At 35.2% G+C, this 17287-nt stretch overlaps 1 protein-coding gene across 2 annotated transcripts; it reads left to right on the forward strand.

Moving 5' to 3' along the window:
- The first annotated feature begins 611 nt into the window (after positions 1–611).
- LOC110639806 (uncharacterized) lies at positions 612–17049 on the forward strand. Of its 2 annotated transcripts, XM_021790892.2 has the most exons (26): positions 742–837; positions 967–1041; positions 2248–2580; positions 3290–3444; positions 4228–4464; positions 4769–4878; positions 4995–5072; positions 6396–6502; positions 7053–7147; positions 7235–7365; positions 7488–7591; positions 7665–7742; positions 7900–7978; positions 8177–8345; positions 8820–8890; positions 9249–9329; positions 9415–9491; positions 11972–12068; positions 12147–12206; positions 12825–12879; positions 12961–13364; positions 13455–14257; positions 14355–15228; positions 15344–15916; positions 16056–16114; positions 16557–17049. In XM_021790892.2, the coding sequence occupies exons 3-26, from the start codon at positions 2261–2263 to the stop codon at positions 16750–16752; spliced, it is 5013 nt and encodes a 1670-aa protein (XP_021646584.2). In that variant the 5' UTR covers positions 742–837; positions 967–1041; positions 2248–2260; the 3' UTR covers positions 16753–17049. The 2 variants fall into 2 exon arrangements, with proteins under 2 accessions (XP_058008590.1, XP_021646584.2); XM_058152607.1 differs by lacking the exons at positions 742–837; positions 967–1041 and adding an exon at positions 612–628.
- Positions 17050–17287: the final 238 nt, after the last annotated feature.

The following is a 17287-nucleotide window of genomic DNA, read 5'->3' on the forward strand; positions in this document are numbered from 1 at the left end:
ATAGATTAGAAATTGAAGATGGTAGGATATTGTATTGGAAATTTGGAACTATAGATCTTCATTTCCCAAATGTTGTACCTTTTTTCCCCATACGTCTTACTAAATCGGTATTTATGTTGTGGTCTGTTGGAGAAATATTTAAGAGAAAATTTCAGTTCAATTTTAATCACTTACATTAGTATCATCAAATTGAGGCACCAGCCAGCCTTACTTAGGTCCAAACTAAATACGCTCAAATCAAAATGTTAAAAAAAAAAAAAAAAAACTAGAATCAAAATGTTAAGTTGGAAAGAATAGAAGATTTATTCATATGAATTTTCAATATGTTCAATTAAAATGGATAAATAAAATTACTACATTGTTTCTCATTTGATAAGTACAAATTATTAAATTTAAAAAGTTTAATAAAATTTAAGCGTAATTGTTTGCAATTAACTAAATAAATTGTACTGTTGTGGTGCCCATAGTGTGAATTAATTTTCCGGATGCGTACCACTGTCTACAACCAAAACCATGCCGCTAAATGCTGGTAAGGCACAGGTCCACTCTCAACGATAACAAGAACAGCCCTAACAAAATCGTGCGTAGCAATTGAAGAGAATCACGGGTACAATAGTCATTTTATAACGTGAGTGCCCTCATCTTAATCTGTAACGCCGTTAATCATCCCGTTTTCACATATTAGACCTTAATTAATCTCCTGAAAATGTTCTCTCGGCCATTTTTTTTCTTTTTTTTTTTTTTTTTTTCAAAGAATCCCTCCATTTCGTTGTTCATTTCATTTTCTCTCCTTCCCTGCACAGGAAAGAAAACCAACAACAACCAAATTTCAAAAATGTAAAGTGAAACCTTGTTTTTGTCCTACTTTAATATTCTTCAACTTCACCTTCCACATCCGAATCGAAAAAATCCTACTTTTTTTTTTTTAGATTTCCAGTAATCATTTTTCTTTTCAATTTCTGCCAGCTCTCAATCTCTCTGCACCACTGCTCTGAGTGGAAGGAGCTCGGCGTTTCTTTATCTAAGCATATTCTATTTGAGGTAAAATAAAAGTATCAAAGAAAATATCCTCTTTCCATGTAATCAATAACCACCCTGCTTGGATATTTGTGCCTGTACATGCTTTTTGGATTGGATCTTGTCTTGTTTTGATTTCAATGCTGCTGTAATTTGCACAGTAATAGTTTATGGTTTTATTAGTTTTTCTCTCTAGTTGTTGCTCTAATTGATGCCTATCTAGCTTTGATGTTCGTTGATTTAGTTACCATTTTCAAACCTAAGTCTCATGCACATTCAGCTTGGAGAAAATTAAAGTCGATTAGACGATTCGCTTCTTGGGTATTTCTCGACTTTTTAGGTTTCATGTCAATAATCGATGTTTAGTGATTAATTTTTCCATAATCTGAGGCAATAATAATTGGTTTTGAGTGGAGCCTATGCATTTCGTTTTCAACCAGATCGTACAAGTCCCTCTTGAAGTATCAGTTTCCGTGTGGTTTGAGTTGAAAGTGGAAGTATTCTTGAAGGGTTTTTAGCTAGGGTTTGTTAGCAAACAAACAGCCTGCTTGTAAATTAGCGTTAGTGATAATCAGATGGTTCCTCTAGCTGCTGTTGGTACTTGAGCTTTTTCCAAGTACAGCTTTGCTCTTTCTTTGTTGTGAGATTCTTGATTTATTGCTAGTTTAACAACTTTAGTTCCTTGGAAATGATCCAATATTGCAACCACTCTTCATATGGAGTCAAGGTATGACGTTTGAAGTGTAATTTACTTAAATGCCTCGACTTTTGTGCATAATTATGGAGTACCTATGGTTATACTTAGTGGATCAACTTTGGCATGCTCTAAGAGGTATTCTGCATTGTTTATATTTGTACTTTTATTTTTTAGCTCTTTGAGTTGTAGGGTATAAGCTATACAGTGTAGAAAGTCTATTGCACTAGGACAACATATAAAAAGGTGTGTTTGAGGGGGCTGGTTGCCATTTCTGGCACCTTGTGCTTGTATTGTGACAGTTTTGTGTTCACGTATCTTGACATTTATGTGTGTCCTATGGCAATTTTTTTTTTCTAGCTCTTCCTGCTAATGCCAACTAAAATTTATCAGTCCTTTGGATTGATATTGGTGCCAGAATTAAGGTAATTTTTTGGTTGTAAAAATGTGTTTTTTGTAGAATGCTTTAGCAGTAATTTTGTTTTACAATATCTGCGATGAAAAGTCAGTGAACAACTGCTTTCTTCTTTTCTCAGATTGTACCAAAAAATGGACTTCTGGAAGTGTGCATCTTCTATTAGTAAGGCACCTTTAAGTACTTCTAATAATGCGGTGGAGAAGTCCCAGATTGAACAACAACAGAGGACTGATGTAGATGTAGACCTTAGAGAAGTTTACTTCCTGATTTTGCTTTTTCTTTCTTCTGGGCCTTGCCAAAAGAGTTTTGGACACTTTTGGAATGAGCTTTTAGAGCATGAGCTTCTACCTAGAAGATATCATGCATGGTTTTCAAGAAGTGGTGCATGTAGCGGAAATGATGATGATGATGGTGTCTCTCTTCCATTGAGTTATAATAAATTGGTGGACAGGTACACATGCTCTTTTTTTTTTTAAAAAAAAAAAAATTAGGTTCTTTAGTTTTCATATCAGGGAGAAACTTTTATTTCTATGTGGTTTCCTTTTGTCATCAAATTTGATATGTTGTAATTATAGTCTCTTATTATTCACATAAAACTATACCCCAGAGCATTCCTATGTTTCAATAATTGTTACTTGAAAGTTAAATGATGATAGTGGTTTTTGAAGTTTAGCTGGCCTTCAAAGAATCTTTTTCCCTTAATTTTTTTTTTTAAATTTTAAAAATAATGCTGCTCAACCCTGTATGTATTGAATAATAGATGTTTGGACTAATTTCCTGAATAGTTCTGAAGAATGATTAACTGGAGATACATATCCTAAACTAAATCTAAGCATTGAAATTTTTCCGTTGGAGTTCATCACTAGTTAAGGATGGTCGTCTCCTCCTCAATCAAGGGAATGCTTAATAATCTTTGGTGAACAAATCATTGCTAGCAAGGCTTGAGAAAGTATTAAGTTAAAAGAGGGAAGGCTGCGTCTGTTAAGGGCAAGTTTGCATTAAGATCCTTTTATTTATAAGCAGGGAGGATCTGTTTGTAGAAGACAAAATTTTGCTTTGCTTTATGCTTTAAAGTTTATTTACTTTGTTGTGGTTGCTGTCCTTTTTTATTTACTTGTAATGCTAGACATCTATGGATTTGCCATTTGCATAATTATCAGGTATCCTCATATTGAGAAGGATCATTTGGTGAAGCTTCTGAAGCAACTGCTACAGCATATAGCCCCTCCTGTGCCTGACAAGCCTGGAGTACATCCTCCAAATGCAGCTGATGTTCCTACTTTACTGGGATCTGGCTCCTTTTCGCTTCTGGATTGTATGTGATTCCTTAGTACTATACTGTTCTATAAATTGACTTGTTTCAGATGAATTATGGCAACATAATCTACTCTGATGTAACGTTTGTTTCCTCAAACAAATTCAATGTTATATATATGAAATTGCATACCTTGGAGAATGTTACTTCTTACCTAAAAGTCTTGATCTTAACAGCAAGTGGTTGTAGGCTCAAGGCCTGGATGCTTTTATTTCATGCAAAAATGATAAGGTGTAGGATCAATCACCTTGCTTTGCTAAAGCATAACAGAGTAATGGCCTTCAGCTTCAGGTCACAGGAATTTGCTAGGTGGTCATTTGGAGGCTAATGACTCTTCTTGGCAACTCCTTGACCATGGCATGGATTTCATAATGCAATGACATTACTTGGCAATTCCTGAGAATGGCATCAATTTCATTTGCTAACGCACATAATAATATTTTTCAGAATTCATTGAATTTGAAGAAGATATTTTGCTGACAACTGACTTTGGGGGAGAAAATTGTATATGAATAGATATAAGTGCTCTTTATTGTCATACCTTGGTCCATTACTGGTGTTTGTACATACCTTTCGGCCAATGACCTGGCTGGATTTGTCAGCAAAAGCAAACTTTCTAATTATTTATGTACCTTTTCTTTACCTCTTGCTTATTTGAAATTGCTTTCCTTTCTGCACGTCTCCTCTGCCTGTGTCCATTTTCGTTATTAGGTTCTTTCTGAGTTTTGTTCGAATTTTTCCCCTTGCTACCTTTTCCCAACCTTTCTCATCCTGTTTTTGCAGGTTTTAGGAGTATGAATAAGCAAGCTAAGTCTCCGCCTGTGCACCTGCGTTGGCCTCATATGCAGGCTGATCAGGTGCATGGTTTAGGTTTAAGGGAGATTGGTGGAGGTTTTACAAAGCACCATCGTGCTTCATCCATTCGCTCTGCATGCTATGCTATTGCTAAGCCATTGACCATGGTGCAAAAGATGCAAAACATAAAGAAGTTGAGGGGACATCGTGATGCAGTCTATTGTGGTATGGTTTTCTATTGCTTCAAACTTTTATAATAGCGTCTTGAACTTTTGGCAGTTCTTCTTTTGATGAAATTGATTTTTTATATTTTAACAAATATATTTTAGGTTATGGCTTTGTAATTACCTTTTTGGTGTTGTAATCTTTTTTTACTCTTATATTTATTTGGTCTATGGTTGTGCATGTAAGAATCATTATTTTGTCTAGAGTTAAGAATCAATTTCTTGCCGCTTTATGCTTAATTCTGTGTTGGCTCTTTAATTTTAACCATCACTGAGTTTGGAAATGTTATTGCCTGTCTCTGTAGCTATATTTGATCGCTTAGGTAGGTATGTGATTACTGGCTCGGATGATCGTCTCGTCAAGATTTGGTCCATGGAAACTGCATTTTGCTTAGCAAGCTGCCGAGGGCATGAAGTGAGTTTAGATTGCATTTGCATGTGCAAATATGGTATTTTAAATCTTTGGAGTAGTTTTTGAATTTTTTTTATCTCCTCTATTTTAATTCAGTCTTCTTATTGCATGTTCTCAAGGGTGACATTACTGACTTGGCTGTAAGTTCAAACAATGCTTTAGTGGCTTCTGCTTCTAATGATTTCGTCATCCGAGTAGTAAGAGTTTCCTAATTCACCTTTAAGTTTGCTTTGTTTTGTACCATTTGATATATCTTTGTGTGTGTGTGTAGATAATCCTATAACTTTTATCAAATTTACCTTGAATTTTTTACATTGATAAAAATTGGTCAGCTCACTGAACAACACAAAACAACTAAGCCTTAATCCAAAATTAGTTGGGGTTGGCTATATGGATTCTAAGTTTTATCCTATTTACCTTGAACTTTTGACATTGATACAAAAAATTGGTCAGCTTACTGAACAACACAAAACAACTAAGGGGTTGGCTATATGGATCATTTTTCTCCATTTAGCTCTATTAGAAACCAAATTCGATGTGTATGTGTGTATATCTATGTGAGTATGTTTGCTAGTCCGTTTAGTTTTATCAAATTTACCTTGAACTTTTGACATTGATAAAAAAATTGGTCAGCTCACTGAACAACACAAAATAATTAAGCCTTAATCCCAAACTAGTTGGGGTTGGCCATATGGATCATTTTTCTCCATTTTCTTCTATTGTGAACCAAATCCGCATCAATATCCAAAACTTCTATTTTAGTCATTGACACATAAAATATTTCATTTTTAATTACTTCATATTGTCTTTCTTTTCTCTAATCCTCTATCTCACTCTCTTTCTCTCTCTCTCTCTCTCTCTCTCTCCAATCACTTCCACGGCCATCAATGCAGTAGTAGGTTTAGAAATGAAGGGCTAAAGTTTTTGAAATATGGTACAATGGCCACTCTGATTGGAGCTATTGGTGTTGCTGGTTACATGTTGGATTTTGATATTTATGGAAGCAGAATTCTCCTCTTCTTCTTCTTCTTCTTCTTCTTCTTCTTCTTCTTCTTCTTCTCTTTTCTTTTTTGAAATGAGATAAATAAGCACACTTTGATTGGCACAGGTTTCATTGTTTTGTGAATTAGATCTTGTGCACTTTTTAATTGTGCTTTTGGTATTCATTGAGCTAACCAGAATTGCTACCAATGCCAAAGGTTACAGGTAAAATTAATAAAAGTAAAAGGATTGGCTAAGATTGAATCTGAACAAAATGGTTATGATTTGTTTGATAGGTTTGTAAAAATAAAAAATAAAAAATAAAAAATAAATAAAATTTAATATTTTATTTTTCGGTAATAAAATAATATATTTTTTGCCAATTCTAGTAAGGTGCCAAAATTGTTACTGATGTTAGAAGGTTAGGCTGTTAGGGTACAATTAACATAATTAAAAAATTGCCTAGAATTGGAAAAAAAAGCATTGAAAAGATTATGATTTTTTTGGTTAATTGGCCTTTTTTTTTTGGTCTACTGCAGTGGCGCTTGCCTGATGGGTTGCCAATATCAGTATTGCGAGGGCACACTGGAGCTGTTACTGCCATTGCATTTAGTCCCAGGCCTAGCTCTGTCTACCAACTTTTATCGTGAGCTCTGTTTCTTTGGTTATTACTTCTATTTATTCAGTTGATTTGCTGTGTCCATTTTACAGCTGGAAAGTTAAGTTTTATTTATGCATCATTTCGGATTTGATTTTCATGATAATATGTCATATGATGTTTGTTACTTTTCACAATGTCATGGTTGTGGATTTTCAATCAACACGTGGCTAGGTGGCACAAGTATGGTTTATTTTTGGTGCAACATTGTATATACTAATGAATCTTACCAATGGATTTGATCTCTCTGTGGCTGTAGCATATCAATTATATAATGGCAGATAAATATAAGATAAAAAAATAACAAATCTTTTTATTAATAGTGCCGAATGCAAATTTCATGAGTCAATTGCTTGGAATTGTCTCAATGTGTGTGCGTCATGAGATGATGTGGCTTTATTTGAAATATATCATATACTTACACGATGACATGTCAGATGCAATCTTTGTTCATGTCAAAATTTTATAAGCACTTTCTTATCTAAAGCATTTCCCTTGTCAGAAATCTGTGTTGTTAGTTAATCTGCAAAATTTGTAGGTCATCGGATGATGGAACTTGTCGAATCTGGGATGCTAGATATTCCCAGTGCAGTCCACGAATTTATGTGCCAAAACCTTCCGATGCTATTTCTGGTTAGATGTTTGCCCATACAACTGGTTGGTTAGACATAATTATACTGCAGATATGAACAAGCTTGGTAAATCAGAAATTTTCTGCAGGTAAGAACAATGGTCCATTTAGTAATGGATCCTCCTCAAGCAATGGTTCACAGAGCAATCAGATATTATGTTGTGCTTACAATGCCAATGGAACTGTCTTTGTGACTGGTAGCTCTGATACTTATGCAAGGGTGTGTGAACTCTTGAAAAAACTTACTTTGGTTCATCCATTATTGCACTATATGTAGTTTATATCTGTTAATTTTGCTATAATTCTAGTTTGATATTTTTATTAAGAACCAAACACTTGCAGGTTTGGAGTGCCTTTAAATCTACTACAGATGAGTCAGAACAACCAATTCATGAGATGGATGTATTATCTGGGCATGAAAATGATGTCAATTATGTTCAGTTCAGGTTAGTCATTTTTTGCTAATAAATGGTTTTCCCTTTTGAGTTCTAATATTAAACCTGCTGCTTCCTTCTGCAGTGGCTGTGCTGTGGCTTCAAGATCTTCATTGTCTGACACTTTGAAGGAGGAGAATGTTCCCAAATTCAAAAATTCCTGGTTTGTTGATATCTTCTCGTTCAATATAGTCACTGACCTTCATTGATTCCTATGATTAGTCTCTTTTTTGGTTGCGTAGATATACACAATTGAACTGTGACTTCTTGGTGAATGTAAATGTACTGGCAGCTCATTACTTAAATCTCATTATTCTCAGGTTCTGTCATGATAACATAGTCACTTGTTCTCGTGATGGTAGCGCAATTATATGGAGTCCTAGATCGCGCAGATCCCATGTGAGATTCACTGAACAAGTTTCCCATCATTATTTCAGTGTGTGGTTTTTGATGGAGGCATATTTTGTCTCTATGAATCTTCTTTCATAATTATTTACACCATCAGCTCTTTGAAGTTTGAAATAATGTAATCAAGTTCGATAAATGTATTGATAGGGGTTTGGATGCAGTCTCTCTAACAATCTTTTACTGACTTAGGGAAAATGTGGACGTTGGACTAAGTCATATCATCTGAAAGTTCCACCGCCCCCATTGCCTCCTCAACCTTCCCGAGGAGGTCCGCGTCAAAGGATTCTTCCTACTCCTCGTGGTGTTAATATGATTGTGTGGAGCTTGGATAATCGCTTTGTGCTTGCAGCTATAATGGGTAAAATAGTTACTATAATAATTACCTTAAATAACTGGTTTTTCCTGTTTGAATAATTTTATTTTCTATGTTGAATTGGGTTTTAGTTCCATGTGAAATCTTTTCCTTCGTTCACTTTGAACATGGTTCTTAGAGTCATTTTGGACTTGCATCTTAAAGTGAGACCATCAAAGTGGCTTGAGATTCAAAAAACAAAGTGAGGGATGGGTTAATGCCTTTTGTGATAACAACAGAGGCAGTGAGGCTTACACATTTTATATTGTTGGAAATATGTGTTTGGAATGCTGCTGATAATAGGGAAGGCCTGTTGCAAATCTGGGAAACCAGTTATTCTAATTTCTATTTTGTTGCAAATTTGGATCCTAGTCCTAGATACGGAGATATCAAATCTCTTATGAAATTGGATCTGAATCTTTCAAGATGATTTGCTTAAATTCTTTACCCCTTGTGTTGAACTGTGTCTAATTTATGTAGATTGCAGAATATGTGTTTGGAATGCTGCTGATAGTAGCTTGGTACATTCTTTGACTGGTCACACTGCATCTGTAAGTGATTTCTTCATACTTTGATTCCCATCATTGATTGAGGATAATTATTACGCATCATTATGTCTATCCTGCTTATTTCAGCCTGTTGTGGATCATTTTTAGAATCTTATTCATCATCTTTTTACTGCTAAAACACTGGGTTAGCTTGAGCTTTTTGATGAATTGGGCAGAATGACATATCTTTATCTGCTTCATCCTGTTGTCTGTCATCACAATTTTATCTTATTATTATCTTTTAATTTTATTTTGCCTCAAACATTGACTGTTCATCAACATTGACTGTTCATCAACATTGACTGTTCATCAACATTGACTGTTCATCAACATTGACTGTTCATCATTGACTTTTTGGCAGTCTTATGTTTTAGATGTTCATCCTTTCAACCCTCGGATAGCTATGAGTGCTGGATATGACGGAAGAACAATAGTCTGGGATGTATGTTTCCATTCCATAAGTTTTTACAAGCTACTGAGCTGCCAGTGCCTATTGCTTATGCAACTCTATTGCATGTTACTTATAGATATGGGAGGGCATTCCTATTCGCACATATGAAATTGGACTAGGACGTTTCAAGTTGGTTGATGGGAAGTTTTCGCCGTAAGTGAATGATAAAATATTTTATGATTGAATCCTTTTTTATTTGTTCTTTTATCAAGCAGACAATTTTTGCCTTCTTGATTATTTGTGTGGATACCTTGATGTGGCTTGTATATGAATTAAAAATCTGTCTAAATGAACATTCACTAGTTTGATTTATTTATTGCATACTCTTCTTTTGTCTATGAATTAATAACTGCATGCTCTATGTAATAAACAATGGGTTTTATTTGTTGCAAACTCACTCCTTTGTTATTTGAATTTGTTTTCCTTTGATCAAGTTATCTGTTGTGGAATCCCTCATCGAAAGAATATAAAGTAAAAGGGCAATATATAAGTGGTTGGGTTGCAACATTGACTTGGCTAGTCATTTTAATGTGTAAAGCAATCTAATCACTTATATAAGCCCAAATTAAAATGAATTAAATTGTAATTTGACCGACATTCTCTCCGAATTTAACATGGTATCAGAGCCCAGACTGGGTTGTAGGTTTTAGCCGCTCATAAGGCTGTATAATTGGGCCCGTATTGGGATAAAAATAAAAATAAAAACTAATTATATAAAAATAAAAATACAAACTAATTGTCAAGTAACAACTATGTGGTTGCACTTGAGGGGAGAGTGTTGTGGAATCCCTCATTGAAAGAATATAAAGTAAAAGGGTAATATATAAGTGGTTAGGTTGCAACATTGATTTGGCTAGGTTGCAACATTGATTTGGCTAGTTATTTTGATGTGTAAAGCAATCTAATCACTTATATAAGCCCAAATTAAAATGAATTAAATTGTAATTTGACCGACACTCTCTTCGAATTTAACATTATCCATGGACTGTTTGCTGCCTCTTGAGGTTTTAATTGGTAGGCTTGTTTCTTCAGTACCAAGACACAGCAAAAGGAGAGTTCATGTTGAGATATATGTAAAATGCAATTCCTTTGTTTGCTTGAGCTTCATGTGAGGCAATCATAAAGTTTAGGCTTAGACTTAGAAGGTGTTTGTTTTAGTTTATAAGCTTGTCTCACCAACTTATAAGCTTTAAAATTAGGCTGACCTGTTTGCTTATAATAATTTTTGAGCTTATAAGTTAAAAAAAATAAGTTAGAGGGACCAAACTTTTCATTTTGGTGTTTATAAGCCCTGTGCTTATAAGTTAGTTTGACTAAGTATTTTACTATATTATCCTCATTTAATTTTTAAATTTAATATCTTTTTTAGTCATTTTAATAAAAATGTGCTTATAAGTTATTTTTTTACCAAATACATTAACTGCTTATCAATCAATTATAAGCACTTTAACTAAATATGTAACTGTTTAAAATTTAAAATGAAATTAGCTTACAAGCACTTAGTGCTTAGTGCTTATAGGCTGAGTTTCATAAGCTAAGTTTCGTAAGTTAATCCAAACACCCTCTTAGTCCCTTGTTTATGCCTTGTCTTTCTGTAGCGGCATTTGAAGATGTGCCAAGTAACAATTCTTTCACAACTAACAGTGATCCAGCCTACCTTCCCTCTCTCCTGTTGATGTTCTTACTTCTTAGACATAAGAAAGACAATTCTGTTTGCTTTACTAGTTAACTGAGCAATTATTCTATGATTAATTTTGAGTTTAGTCACTAAATAAACTTTTGAGAGATAGAAATGTTACTAGGTTACAGAAAAGGGATGAAGTTTAACTTACAATCCAGGAGATGTTTGACTTGCATCTGATCCTAACAATGATGTGTTCTTTGAACAAATGTTCTGGATTCCTTTAACTAATACAAATTAACATATTCAAGTTTTATTAATGTTAAAGGCCTTAACTTGGTTTTCACATGTCATGCTAGGCCTTAACTTGCTAAATATAATCATCACTAATATAAACTTGTATTAGTTGATATGTGTTAACTTGTAAAAAAGAAACTAATGTAAGTTGATATAACCATCACTGAATTTCAGTTCCCTGGAAATTCTGTCTCTTGTCCTCCTCCTTAACTTACTAAATATAATCATCGCTAATATAAGTTTACTTGTATTAGTTGATATGTGTTAACTTGTAAAAAAGAAACTAATGTAAGTTGATATAACCATCACTGAATTTCAGTTCCCTGGAAATTCTGTCTCTTGTCCTCCTCCTTTTTTAGTTATAATTATCATTGATATAGAGGTATCAAATTTATGAGAATTGGTTTAATGGCATACCTCTGAATTTCTGCTTCATTTTCTCTGCTTCTTATACTCCATGCCAAATGTCACCAAGCTGCTGTGTTGGGTAGTTTGATATTTTTCAGCACTTTCACTCTTCACATTATTAATCTTTCCTAGGAAATTAAAATTATTAGTGATGTGTCAATTCATATTCTTTTTCTTCTCCCCTCCTTTCCTCTCTTTCTTCTTGGATTGTTAGAAGCCAATCGTTTGGTTAGCTGCTGCTGGTTCTTATTCTTTCTTTCTCTTGCCTTCTTCGTTCTTTTGATAACACATCTTCTCCATCCTTTAGGGATGGAACATCAATAGTTCTTTCAGATGATGTTGGCCAGATACATTTACTGAACACAGGCCAAGGGGAGTCCCAGAAGGATGCCAAATATGATCAGGTATAGGAAAATGTCTTAAGTATTTAAGTAGGCCTTGAGTAGTTTTTTGATTATTGTTGGTTTTACATTTCTCTGCAGTTCTTCCTTGGGGACTATCGGCCCCTTATCCGGGATTCTGCTGGAAATGTTCTTGATCAGGTTGGTTCCCAGTGATTATTGCTTTCTTGTGGTCACTTTCTTGCCTATGTCATGGTCAATGTTGAGTAACTGTACAAAATGGGGAAAGAGGATAAAGTAAAAAAACTGTTGCAGTTCACTTCTCCCTTCCCCACTGCCCTCTCTCTCTCTCTCTCTCTCTCTTTTGCAGATGAATTTCATTTCAATATTATTCCTGTGACTTTGTCAATTTAAAGGACAATGACATGGTTTTGTTGATCAGTAGATTTGATCAGAAATAGAATGATTGTTAGGATTTTGAACTGTTGGAGGAGATCAGTCATGGAACATTTCCCACTCCAATAGGGAGTATTTTTTTTTTCTATGATTTACTTATTTCTATTCCTTCAATGTAAAGCTAAATGTTATCTAATCTATTATGTAGAATCCCCCAATTACTTCAAATCCCCAATTATGTTGGGCTAATATAAATAAAATATATGGCTGATTCTGATAAAATGATACAAATACAAAGAACGAAGAACAAATATTGTTAAAAGAGAAGTTTCCTTTTGAAGGCAACTGATTAGGGGTCACAGATCTTTTGATGGCTTATATTTTTTTTTCCTATTTGTTAACTTGAGATCATTTACGATGCAGGAGACACAGCTCCCTCCACATCGAAGGAACATTCAAGATCCTATTTGTGATTCCAGTATGTTTATTACATTTGCCAGAATATTTGACATGTTGTGTATATAGACCTCTGACATTACAGTTCAATGGGAAATCGTAGGTATGATTCCATACCCGGAACCTTATCAGACCATGTTCCAGAAACGTCGACTCGGTGCACTTGGTATTGAATGGCATCCTCCATCCATAAAATTTGCTGTTGGTATAGATTTCAATTTGGGCCTGGATTATCAAATGCCTCCTTTGGAAGATTTGGATAGAATGATTGAGCCACTACCAGAGTTCATAGATGCCATTTACTGGGAGCCTGAAAATGAAGTCATAAGTGATGATGCTGACTCGGAGTATAATGTTGCAGAGGAATGCACCAGTGAAGGAGAACAAGGTAGCATGTGTTACAGCTCTGCCATTGATCCAGATTGTAGTATGGAGGACAGTGACATTGAACATAGTCAGAAAGATGGCCCTCGCAGGTCAAGAAGAACAAAACAAAGAATTGAAGTGGTGCTTCATCTATATCAATCCGTTCTTGTATTCCTTTTTTTTTTTTTTTTGAAGGAATATGTAATTGAAACTGATGTGGATGCTTTTCAGGTCGAGTCCTTTGGGAGGCATGTCAAGAAGAGGAATTTGAATGAGCGTGATGGCCTGATATCTGGAAGTAATGGAGCTAAGAAATTAAAAAATGGCCGGAAAGTCTCTAAGGGAAAGTCTTCCAAGGCAAAGTCATCCAGACCTCAGCGTATTGCAGCACGCAATGCTCTAAATATGTTCTCCAGAATTACTGGAACATCTACAGATGAAGATGTTGAAGACGAGTCGGAAGATGATACATCCAGCAGTGAATCAGGGCTGCAAGAATCAAACATTCAAAGAAAAATATCTGATAAATACTTGCAGAATATGCAAGATAAATATACAAAAGAAGAAAATATAGTCAAACCTCAGGAACTCCCTGATTCTCAACCAAATGCTGGAAATAGGAAGAAATTAGTCTTGAAGCTTTCACTTCGGGGTTCTAAGAAACCTGTGTCTCCAGAAGACAGAATGCTCAATGTCAAGAGACAGGTTAATCATATGAATCTGGGTCCCAGGCCTCTTCCAGAAACTGAAATCAATTTAAGCTCCAAAGATCCAGGGTCATCTTCCTCACATTGGTTTGATGTGGATCTGTCCCAAAATCAGAATAATCATGTCACTGGTATAGGTAATCCTGAAAAGGTTGAGGATGACATGGAGGGATCTTCACATGACAATGGAAGCAAAATCAGATGGGGAGAGATCAAAATCTGTACTTCCAAGAATTCAAGATCAGGAGATGCAATGCCAGGTAATGCATCCACTGGAGTCAATACTAGTTATGATGCACACAAGGAGAGAAGGATTGATGTTAATGGGTAAGTTAAACCTCAAAAAATTTCTATCTATGCAAATATGTGTGCGCATTTATTCATTACAAAGAACCTGTAATTAAGGAGGAATGTTGCCTTGCAGGGATGAGGAACTGTTTGAAGTGGATCAAGATGGTGCAAGAATTGAAGAGCCTGTTCCTTCAGGTGTAATACAAAGTTCTTTGGCATTTGTGTCATCTTCACTAGGCGAACATCAATCAAAATGTGGTGCTTCTGCCAGCAATTGTGATGAAGCTTCTGATGAGGGAGACAAAGACTGCAGTAATCTTGATTCAGTGGAAGCAAGAGAATGTGCTGGTGTAAACCTTTGTGAGGGACTGAAAGAGAACCCTCTTCCTAAGTTAACAAAAATAAAAATGAGAACTAAAGGGACTTTGGGGGATTTACGGACTCCTTCCAAAATTAAGTTTATGAGAGCTGTGGATGATTTGCATCAAGATGCAGTTGATATAATGTCTGAAGGTCCCTCAGAGCAAAATCAACTCTTAGGAGTACCAGGAAAAGGTGAAGGTTCTGTTAGATCAGTTTCTTTATACAATGTTCATGAAAGGGAAAAGTCACATAAGAGCATTGCTGATTTAGAACATTTAGATTATCTTGTGGAAGAAGATGTGTCAGATGCAATGCATAGAACAAGATCAATGAAGATGAAGGCAACTTCTTGGCAGCAAAATGATGTGAACCATAATTTAAGGTTCAGATTGGGTCATGAATTGGTGGGAGCATCAAATAATGATGGTATTGAGCTCCAATCTGAAGAAAGGTTGATGAATTCAAGAATTGCAGTAAGATCAAGGTCTGCTAGAAACAGGCGAGGTGATAATTGCTCAAGTTCTTTGATTTCTAGGAAACCAAGTCAACCTGCAAGGAAATTGTCATGGCTGATCTTGTCAAAACATGAGGAAGATTATCGTTATATCCCTCAGCTAGGCGATGAAGTTGTGTATTTGAGACAGGTACTTTGTAGCCTGTCTTGATTCATTGTTTTTGTTTCTTTGAATCCTGAGCCAAAAGATGAGCATCAGGTAATTACTATTTTGACTATTTATCATTAAAGTTTGGTTATTTCAGGGCCATCAAGAATATATTGAATCAACAAACTCATCAGAAATAGGTCCTTGGAATTTTATTAAGGGATACCTTGGTGCCGTGGAAATTTGTAAGGTTGAAAGCCTGAATTATGCCCCAGCTGCTGGTTCTGGGGATAGCTGTTGTAAAGTTATACTCAGATTTATAGATCCTTCATCTGGTGTATTTGGTAAAGCATTCAAATTGACCCTGCCTGAACTGATCAATTTTCCCGATTTTGTTGTTGAGAAAACAAGGTATGATGCTGCTGTCAGTAGAAATTGGACCCATAGGGATAAATGCCAGGTGTGGTGGAAGAATGAGAATGGGGAAGGTGGGAGTTGGTGGGAGGGTAGAATTCTTTCTTTAGAGGCGAAATCTGATGAATTTCCTGATAGCCCTTGGGAGAGATACTTAATTCGATACAAGGCTGACCCGCTTGAAAACCATCGACACAGTGCTTGGGAACTGCATGATCCTGGGACGAAATGGGAGCACCCTCATATTGATGTCAAAATTAGTAATAAGCTACTATTTTCTTTTGATAAATTAGAGGAGTCAGCGAGCACAAATCAGGTATCTTTTCATGTTGCCCTTTCTATTAAATTTGATAAGAAATTTGCATCTAAAGGTTCATCTATTTCGACATTATGAATGATGTAGTATGAAAGGTTTGTCCTCGTGGTTTTGATGGATTCTTCTCAAAATATCTCAGGATATTTATGGAATTGAAAAATTGAATGAAGCTTCTCAGAAGTTGGATTTCTTTAACAGGTATCTACATTTTGCAACTCCCTTTAATCCTAATTCTCTCCTGTTTCTCTGGTTATGTGTGTCAATACAGCTGGGGACACTTTTTTTTTTTTTTTTTTTTTAAATCTTTGGTAATTATGAAGAAGCCGGCTTCTTTCAGTAGCTGCAGATAATTGTGAGTCTAATAGTTGCATATCTGCCTAAAACCTATTTCATTGATAATTAATGGAAATGCAATACCGTATTCCTTCAGCATTTGCAATAGGATAAGCAATTCATATGGAAACACAGGATCAGTGAGCACCATTTATATCTTCTCCATATGATTTAAAATAGCCTTGAGGTCATCGGTGAGGAGAAGGTAGAAATTTAGGAGTGGACCGGATTTTATTTTTATTTTTATTTTTATTTTTCTTTTAAACTGAAGGAGTGGACTGATATTTAGTTGTTGGGATTCTTGCAGGTTTCCAGTTCCTCTGTGTCCCGAAATTATCCGATCAAGGTTAGAAAACAACTATTACCGTAGCATAGAAGCAGTGAAGCATGATGTACATGTGATGATGGAAAATGCACAATCTTATTTTGCCAAAAATGCTGTGCTATCACACAAGATGAAGCGTCTATCAGAATGGTTTTCAAAGAAACTGTCAAAACTGTGAGATATTTCTCCTTATTTATTTCAAACTGCACCTTCTTGCTCATTGTTCCAATTTTTGTAAATCGAATCCTTCATAGCTGATGATAAAACATCGGTACACCTGACGAAAGGGAAGTGTTGCACTCCATTTTGTCAAAATGGGAGGGTTAATGGATTGATGAGTTACTCTCATTGTATAGCCTCACAAATAGAAAAGAAAATTGCTGTTCAATTTTGGTTTTTAGCAAAAATGTCGCTGGTGAACTGATTTCAGGTTAATTTAGTTTGCAAAATAAGTTGATATTATGTTAAACTCAAACTCAATTCAAATGCAACTAAGTCTTTATGTCAAAAATTTATTTGAAGTTGGTTATATGAATTTTCTTTCTTCACTCTAAACGATTTTGAATTAAATTCTCAGAAATGTATAATGCTTCTAGGTTGTATTGTACTATTCTCCTCCAAGTCAATTTAAGTCTATCCCTTCTTTTCTACGCAATGTACTCTAATTGTTTAACTGGAATCTCTGTATGTCTACGCTTCACATGATCAAATTA

This window comes from Hevea brasiliensis, chromosome 9 (genome assembly GCF_030052815.1).
Source record: "Hevea brasiliensis isolate MT/VB/25A 57/8 chromosome 9, ASM3005281v1, whole genome shotgun sequence".
NCBI lineage: Eukaryota > Viridiplantae > Streptophyta > Magnoliopsida > Malpighiales > Euphorbiaceae > Hevea > Hevea brasiliensis.

Excerpts from the sequence above, each read along its gene's own strand:
- LOC110639806 (XM_058152607.1), top strand. The coding sequence starts at position 2,261 with ATGGACTTCTGGAAGTGTGCATCTTCTATTAGTAAGGCACCTTTAAGT. Across the intron at positions 9,330-9,414 it reads GAAGAACAATAGTCTGGGAT|ATATGGGAGGGCATTCCTAT; the intron begins GTATGTTTCCAT and ends TGTTACTTATAG. Across the intron at positions 14,258-14,354 it reads AGAAGGATTGATGTTAATGG|GGATGAGGAACTGTTTGAAG; the intron begins GTAAGTTAAACC and ends GTTGCCTTGCAG.